The sequence below is a fragment of the Hippoglossus stenolepis genome, chromosome 8 (genome assembly GCF_022539355.2).
Source record: "Hippoglossus stenolepis isolate QCI-W04-F060 chromosome 8, HSTE1.2, whole genome shotgun sequence".
Lineage (NCBI taxonomy): Eukaryota > Metazoa > Chordata > Actinopteri > Pleuronectiformes > Pleuronectidae > Hippoglossus > Hippoglossus stenolepis.
In genome coordinates, this window is record NC_061490.1 from 14,191,027 (window position 1) to 14,199,959 (window position 8,933).

The 8,933-nt window shown below is 45.1% G+C and overlaps 1 protein-coding gene across 2 annotated transcripts in view; it reads left to right on the forward strand.

Moving 5' to 3' along the window:
- The window catches only part of creb5b (cAMP responsive element binding protein 5b), a 40,701-nt gene extending 32,001 nt beyond the window's left edge, over positions 1–8,700 (forward strand). For both annotated transcript variants that reach the window (XM_035164808.2, XM_035164810.2), the window contains exons 8-11: positions 1,787–2,116; positions 3,396–3,623; positions 4,110–4,218; positions 5,273–8,700. In XM_035164808.2, the coding sequence (XP_035020699.1) occupies positions 1,787–2,116; positions 3,396–3,623; positions 4,110–4,218; positions 5,273–5,427 (822 nt within the window). In that variant the 3' untranslated portion in view covers positions 5,428–8,700. The remainder of the gene's footprint in view (positions 1–1,786; positions 2,117–3,395; positions 3,624–4,109; positions 4,219–5,272) is intronic.
- Positions 8,701–8,933: the final 233 nt, after the last annotated feature.

An 8,933-nucleotide genomic window follows, 5' to 3' on the forward strand; every position in this document is an offset into this window, starting at 1 on the left:
GAAGGTGTTCAGTGAGAGCTGTCAGACTCAGATTTCATCCTGTGATAGACGGAGTATGTCCTTGTCAACTCTGCTGGCGATGATGTATATTTGTAAGCTCATTTAAATCCATTTTCTTTTTTAGTTGAATGTCAGCCAGCGGTGTGTGTTTTATAATTTTTTTTGTTGCATTTTTACACCTTGTTTAGATAGATCACAAAAACTGTAGTGTACACTGTTGTCTTCTCGCTGCTGCTTGTTACACTCAGGAAGTCTCAGTATAACTGTGATGCTGTGGACAGCTGCAGGCCTGAGGCCGCCCGCTGTTTGTTAGTTTTGACCCTGTGGTATTTTAACTCCTGTCTCACTGGTCACAAAGAGGAAGGGCTGTGGCCCCTGAGAGTTGTGCTGCTGAGGCTGCGGTGAAGGCAGCTTGCAGGGTTTAATCAGATGGGGATAAACTATTAACAAAACAAATTTTAGAAAGTGGGACGACATATGAAAACAAAAATAACGAAGCTCCAGTAATGCAGTGAGGTTTCACTATGTCAGGCATCTAAGCAGAAACTGTACTCAGCCAAAACAGGCTTGACAAGGTCATGATTTCCCTGTGCTGGTTTCATGTGCATTTCAGTGTTGAAACTGAAGTAAAGACACCACTGCCTGTAAACCCTGATACAAACACATATGCTATCTGTAAATATAAGGCAAACCAGTAGAGTATGCTATTTTTGTAACCGTCCCATTTCTAAAGTGATTTATTTGACCCTGTCTCCTCTCTTCTGGTAAAAAGCTTTCCACTCATGGACAGTGTGTGAGAGAGGAGGAGTGAGGGGCCGATGTTGTGCTCTGGTTGTGCGAGCGTTGTGATCCAGACCAGCTGGATGCCATTTCCCTATGGGAATCATGAATGTAAAGGTTGTTAAAAGATATGGAGCCTTGGACACAGCGTGGACTTACTGACAGCAGCTGGGTGAAGGGGGAAGGGAGCAGAGAGAGGAAAGAGAGCACTGGGAAAGAGAATAGAGAACTTTGTGGAATTCACAACAGTGGCCTTGAAAAGAAAGCTTTGTTTTCAGTCTTGCTGCTTACTTTTTTACAGAAGATGAATTAACAAGTTAAATTCTCAAACGTTTATTCATCACCTGGTGAAAATCTAAATAAGCCATGTCAGGGGGAAGATGTGTGTTTTTTTTTTTTGAGTTTTGTCCAGAAGAGGTGTGTATGTTTGGGTTCTGATTTTCTTCTGGTCTCGCGGTTTTCTTTATGTGATGCCCAGAAAAACAGACCCTTGACAAGAGGTGCATTCAGTAAACACCGACAACACAAGTGCACCTTCAGTGAGCCTCTCTCTGGTCTCGCTGCCAGGCCGCTCACAGTCAGTCTGGGCTAAGTAGACCACACGGTTAAAGCAACAAACCCCCTGCTGGGTCAACAGTGAGGGAGCAGTCTGAGGCTCACACCTTACCAGGGAAATCATCTCATAGAAGACACACACATGCACACACACAAACGTGCCCAGCAGAGAGAGAGAGGCCATTAGGAATATGAAGAGGAGGGACGGCAATCATGGAAGGTAGAGAGGGAGAATGACAGGACTGAAGGAGAGACAGAGGACACTCTAAGTGGCTTTGATTCGTTCTCCTGACATATGGATTTATGAAGCCATTCATCATCTCATAGTCAGCACATAAACCCACTCTGTAGCTATTGATCATCAGCACACTGATAAATGAGAGCACATACAAAGAATACTCACAGAGAATAATCTTCATCGTAACGTTTGCTTTTCATTTTGTCAACGCAGAGGCTGAAGGCTGCACTTTCACACCACCCCGGTGCCATCGCCAACGGCAACATGAACTCCATGGGCCACATGATGGACATGATGTCATCGCGGCAGGAGCAAAATGCCCACCATCACATGCACTCGCACCCGCACCAGCACCTGCAAGCTCCTCCCCACGCGTACCAGCACCACGGCCACCACCACCACAACCAGGGCCACGGCCAGGGCCAGGGCGGACACCACCACCCGCAGGGACACAACCCGCATCACAACTCCCACAATCCCCACCTCCATCCCGGTCACCCACACCAGACCTCACCGCACCCATCAATGCACTCTGCTTCACAGGTAAGAACATTCCCAGCAGAGCAGAGGCTTTTAGATGGCCCGAAGTCGAAGCCACAGGTTCAATAACACATTAACTACACTACACAGTAAAATCTCTCGTATAGCTAGGAGGCCTCTGTATATGTACGATGACGAAAGGAAGCAAGCCTTAGTAATCCTCTGAGCATTTTAGCTATTAGTGGTTTGGTGTTGAAATAGAGCTGTAATCATCACAGTGAGTTAGCAGACAAACACTTTTTCGCTTACTGAAGCAATAATGCCAAGTAGTTTCCTGGCAACCGTCTTAAAGCTTATTTTTCCCTTTAAGATTGGTCAGCGGCAGGTCAGTGTCAGATGCCCGCAATGGAGGGAAGGGGTCGCGAAGAGGCCATAAAAATGCTATTATAAAAGATGTTCAGGAGTGTCTTTTGGAAACTATGCTCCACGCCCTCCTCCACCGCCGAGCTGCCATTATGTGGCCACAGCGTGCTCCAGGTGCAGAAGACATTTTTATAAAAGCTGGTCCTGATGGCGAACAGACAACCTTGGCTAATGGTCCTGGAACAAATCTTAGCTGTGAATATATTGGGTTGAAAGTTAGAAAGTATCGCTCGCAGCAATAAAAAAAGAATATGATGTGAGACACTTTGTCCCTGCATTGTCTGACGCCCTCTGCAACGCGGAGCATTCTGAGTGAAGGACAGTCCGACATCCACGAATGCAAATCACTTCATGTTCCAAATGTACCATTAAGGCATTGAAACAACACTCTCTGTATGCACAGCGGCCATTAAAGCAGCTTGTATTTTCCATGGTTCTAATAAAAATGGTAATGACCTGAAGACTGAAAACACTTGACCTTGCCAAGGATATGTCAAGATCTGTCAGTGCATGTACAGTTTTAGAAACAGGTCTTTTTTGACTGCGTCTGCTGGTGTTATTCTGAGTGGGAGTGGGCGTTGGAAAACTGCCTCCTGACACCTCTTTAACAAGGTGGGCATGCTGGTGAATCAGCCCAGTCACTCACTCACCCAGTCAGTCCTGACGCCCTCACAGCCCAGAGCATGTGGCACAACCAGATGTTGTTTTTGGGGAAGTTGCCAGACGTGGAATAGATGCAGGAGGTAATGTATAGATGCTTGTTTAGAGGCAGGAGGCTTTGAGGTCAGTGGAGTGGTGACAACTACTAGACAGGTGTGTCAGAGCAGTTAGGTGTCTGTGTGGACGGTGGCCGACAGACACCGCCTCATCAAAAGAGCTCTGTTGCTGATGCTGATGCTCTTTCCCCTGTGTGTTTCAGATGTCACCTGCGACCCAGCAGATGCAGCCCTCGCAGACGCTGCAGTCTCCACCCCCCAGCGGCGGGCGGCGCAGGCGGGTAGTGGACGAGGACCCGGACGAGCGTCGGCGGAAATTTCTAGAGCGGAACAGAGCAGCGGCAACGAGATGCAGACAGAAGAGAAAAGTGTGGGTGATTTCGTTGGAGAAGAAAGCTGAAGAGCTCACTCAGACCAACATGCAGCTTCAGGTACAAACAAAAGTCGCACAACAGTATGTTTGACTCAGCTCCTCAATAACAACCTCATGACATTATCTTCTTTTTTACTGATGACAATGATGATAGGTTTGACTGAATCAAAGCAGCAGACATCAAGATATCCTGACTATCCCTAGTGTGGGTCAAGCTAAAAAAAAACTGGGTCCTACCATTCCCATATTTCAATTGAATGTCCCAAAATTGTAACAAACATTCTCAGTTAAGATTCTAAAGTTTCAAGCCCAATCCAAACTATGAGATATACCATCCTGAGCTGGAGCCAATCCCAGCTGACATAGGGTGAGAGGCAGGCTACGACAGGTCCCAATTGGAGAGAAATACATTGCTAGCTATTAATACATGGAAAATAACATTGTAAAAATACTTTTGTAAAATAGTATCGCCTGTTTAATTGTGGATCCCCAGAATGAAAGAATGAAAAAGAATAATCGCCTCCATATTTTCCTTGAATTTCAGAATGAAGTGACCATGCTAAAGAGCGAGGTGACCCAACTCAAGCAGCTTCTCCTCACACACAAGGACTGTCCCATCACCACTATGCAGAAAGAGTCCCAAGGTTACCTCAGTGAGTAGCTCAAACATAAACACACACACACTTTGGGGAAATTGGCCAAAAAGTGCACCTTCATCTGTGTGCCTTAGTGACTACGGTGCAGCCAGCACTGCTGTGGAAATGCTCTATAATGGTTTTGCCAGAGGAGAGGTATGAACTCCACAGACCAAACTTTGATGGACACGCAGCAACTGCCAAAGCTCTTTGCTCCTACGTGCTGGTATCCAGCTCCCACGCTCTCTGCAGGACTCTTCCTTTGACATATGGGTGTTGCGCACTGTGGTAGCCGAGCCCGGGCCTGGGAGTTGGTAGTCTGATTCCCACATGAGGCCTGTTTTTCCATCTGACAGCACCTCAGTGCACAGAGGCGGCCTTGACGCAACGTGAGAAAGACGTCACAAGGCGACACTCTGCCATCCAAGCTCTCATGGACGTCCCGGGATCTCTCTGATTATTGGACCGAGCCTCAGCCGTGCATGACATCAGAGCCCCACCCTTTGATACGGATACCAGTGACATTTCCATGTAATTAGGATAAGGCACCTCCCTGTGTGGCTTTAGCACAGGAAAATAAGTCTCACATCCCCTTTGGCTGAATGGTTCTTTTATTCAGGAGAGAGCCGACTCCCAGACTGGGCTGGGAGAGACTTTCATCGATGAGTCTAGCTTGTGTACAGATGTCACCTTCAGTATGTCCAGAATTCATCAGCCGTGTTTACGGAGTTCGGGTGATTCACTTTTCCATTTTTGTCTTATCCATTTACGGCCCCTTCAGGATGACAGTTGATGAGTTAGTTGTGAATTTAGTGTCATTTGTTTGGACTTAATCTATTTCTGCTAATAAAGCCGTTGTTTTGTTATAAAAAAAAATTTCTCTGTCTGTGTTTATTTGGTCATTTTTAATATCACATTAGGTTTTGAAGCATCTTGACCCTCGGAAGGTCTTAGTGTATGCACTTGCACACTCACACAGACACAGACACAGACACAGACACAGACACAGACAGACACACATATTCTCTGCACGTGTTGTCCATCCTCAGTCATGTCTCTGCTGTCTCCTCAGGTCCAGAGAGCAGTCCAGCGGGGAGTCCAGCGCCAGTGTGCTCGCAGCAGCAGGTCATTCAGCACAACACCATCACCACCTCCACCACGACTGTAGGGGGCAGCAATGTGCACGGGCAAGCCAACCACCGCACAGACATTAACCCTATTCACTAGGGACCAGAGAGACTATAACCCCCCCCACCCCGACCGGCTGTAGCCCCAAACTCCCCCCTTTTGCTCCCCTGTTTTATGAGGGTCACCAGCTGCACATGCTGCCCCCCCACACCCTCATCCTCCCTCCATCAAGAAAAACCTCAAAGGCCTGTGAGGCTGTTCTTTATACAGTAGCTACAGTATGTATTTTTATAGACCAACCCTATTAACGCATAAATGTTCTATGTTCTGTTGCCTCTTTTTTAATCTGCTTCTTTGTGCTTAGCAGAAAGGGAGTCTTGCTAATCTCATGCAGCAGTCAAGTGACTTTTTCCCCCCATCATGTTATGGTACAAAATGGACCATGGTGGTCGTGGAACCAGAGGAAAGAGACATAAGACATCATCTCTAGAAGCGTCTCTGCTGGTCTAATGGACCGAATCATGAGTCTAATCATTCTCTATGTGTCAAGCGTGGACAGTGTGGCGAGTGTATGTAGCATGTGTAATCATACTGAAGACTCAGAACAAGCGAGCGGGCGGTTGCCGCCTTTAAGTCGTCTCCTGAAACCAAGTCAAACCGTCGCCATGATGGCTTGAATACAGGAATATGCAAGCAGGTGTAACGACCCCGTTTTCCTTTTCTAGAAATGTATATGACTGTTAAACTTCTCCCTGTCAGATGTAGTCTCAAAGAGCGCAATGAAATACAGCATGACAGTGAAAGTAATGTTCGATCAAATAGAAGCAATACATCGGAGTATTGATCATCTTCTCTACTGTGTGTCCACGTGGGGACCAGCATGGCCAAGCCACCCTGGTCCCCGAGGACATGCGGTGCTGTTACAGCCACAGAACTGTACACTGTGATACCAGTGAGGCAGCTCAGGAGTCGAAACACACTCCTCCGCTCTCCAGGACCAACTCAAGCTTTAATTATTGAGGCCTCTTGTGTGTGTGTGTGCGTGTGTGTGTGTGCGTGCATCTGGATCCACAGTTTTTGATTCAAATTCCAAATGGATACAACATTTGATTGCGTACGTCTGCATAGTTTTGTGTGTGCATGTGAATTTTGTTTTGTATGCGCTTGTGTTTTGCCTTCTTCCTCTGCCGAACAAAGTTCAGCAGGCGCGCGTGTAAAGAAAGAGAAACAAAAAAGAGTGAGAACGTGACTATGACCATTTATTTTCCTTTCTTTATGCCGGTGATTTCCAAAATGTCACAATGTGCCTGAAGTTTTCTTCAAATCTTTTGTTTGGCAACAGAACCTTTTTTTTTTTATCATCACTTATTGTCAATACAATCAAGAATTCATCATCTATTTACCCTGTCATTGCGTCTGCTGCTTGTTGCTGCAGAGCAAAACCAGCTGACCAAGAGGAAAAATAACCCGTTCCATTTGACCTCTGACCTCTTCATCAATTTCTCTTGCTCCTCCTGCTCCTCCTCTCTCTCTCAGGCCTCGTCTGTATTTCAGTTTGGCGTTGGATGTACTGACAATGATACCGGCCCAACCTTCTTTTCTATCTCCCTGCTCGCCTTGAAACTTAATGCCTTCTCATGTCGACCACAACCCCTTCTCTCTTCTTTCTTCTTCCCCGTTACCAGGAATGTCGATTCACGAGCATGATGACCACCATGCACTGTGTTTTACAGTCGGATGGATGAAAAACATCATCGTAGAGCTGTCTATGCACTTTGTCCTCTGTTGTGCCAGAGGCTAGAATAGCCATATTAAGGTCCGAGTAATTCTCAGTGATCCCCCCCCCACCCCCCGACTCTGTTCACACACCAGCGAGAAACGTAACTGTGTTTGGAGAGACTGTGCCTGGCGTGCATCACACGTCTGTAGATAAAAAGAAGGGGAACCTAGAGCTTGCGTTGTAGGATGACGCCCGGTCAAGGACCCTGCAGTGTTCAGCTTGAGCCATTTTTACTCTGGAAAATAAATCCAGCTCCAGTTTTGTCAAAGATGAAGGATGTGAATGGAGAAGAATCTTTTTCTCTCGTCTCACTCAAGCATTCAGACTGTTTATAACCCGTCTGTGTGTGCAGGAGTGTGTGTCTGTGTGTGTGTGTGTGTGTGTGTGTGTGTGAATAGGCAGAGAAATTCTCAAGGAAAGGGCTTTGTTGTGCCGACCCTTTGAATTGACTACGCTTGCCTTATCTCCACTGTTTTATAGACCATGTTTTGATTATTAGACCATTCCAAATTAACCTCTTGCATGTGAAAATATGGCAATGACCATACAACTCTTTCAACTGGAATCATCAGGAGGACATTTCTGTCTCTGCTTTCATTTTTCACAGTGGATCCAGGTCCGGGAAAAGACATTTGTTACTGTACGGGCAGACAAACAGGACAGGTGGAAGTGCAGTGTGAGTGCGGGTTTGTGCGAGCGGTGGAGAACAATTTACCACATGTCAATTATCTTATAACTGTATTATTTTAAATCTCTATAAATACTGTACATACTGTCATTAATTTCTGTAATCCTGTACATGTAATGCAACCACCTTTCTTTTTGAAGGGAGTAAACGTGTGGTACATGTGTAAATACGGTCTGCATAGCACTTGTTGCCTTTTTTTTGTCGTATGTCGAGGCTCATTTCAACGCTTAAATAAATTGTTTATATGTAATGAAATGACAAATCCATTCTTACCTGCATAACTTTGTACATTTTTTTTTTGTGTGTGTCTGTAATGACATTGTCTCCGTTTTTTTTGTTTTGTTTTGCATTTGTACAGATGTGAAAGTTATCACTGCAGTTACATTACGGTATGAAAATAAAGCACTTGTTCGGTAACATACAAACTCGCTGATGTGATTTGATGTCAGCAGTCGCTCCCTGTGTCGAGAACCGGGCTGAAAGAAAAAGAATGGGCTGAGAGACGCGAGGGATGGAAGTGATGTTCGAATTGAATGGTCAGCAGCTTTTTTTTTAAATCGATGCTCGTCCTCGAGACATAACTGCTCATTAAATACTTAAATGCTTTAAAGGTTTAGAATACTCATTAATTATTGAGCCGTCTAGACAGCTTGATAGTTGCCTGATGAGATAACATGACAGTTAACTTCAGAACACAAACGTCTTTGTGGCGTTCTGTCAAAACGCCAAATCCCTACAGACCCTGCTGCTTATCACTGTAGATTCAGCTTTACAGATTAACACAATGTGAAACACACAGTGTGTATTAAAAAGTTTTCCATGTTCTCTTGCCACATGCAAAGTTGCCCCTAGACTTTCTTCAAATATTTAAAATCATGTTATTTTGTTTTTAGGACACATGCTATCTCTTAGAGATCTTAGGGATATTATGTTATAGAATTTAATATTATTATCATAATAAACTATATTAAATGACCACAGCAGTTTCAGTGTTGTTTTTAAGTCTTTGTGATGGAATTCCTTTGGAGCACAGTGACCCCTAGTGTACATTTTTTTAACTAACCACAGGAGCATTTCAGAAGTCAGCTCGTCTGCAAAAATATTTTCTGTCCTCTCTGATTATTAAAACACTGAGAA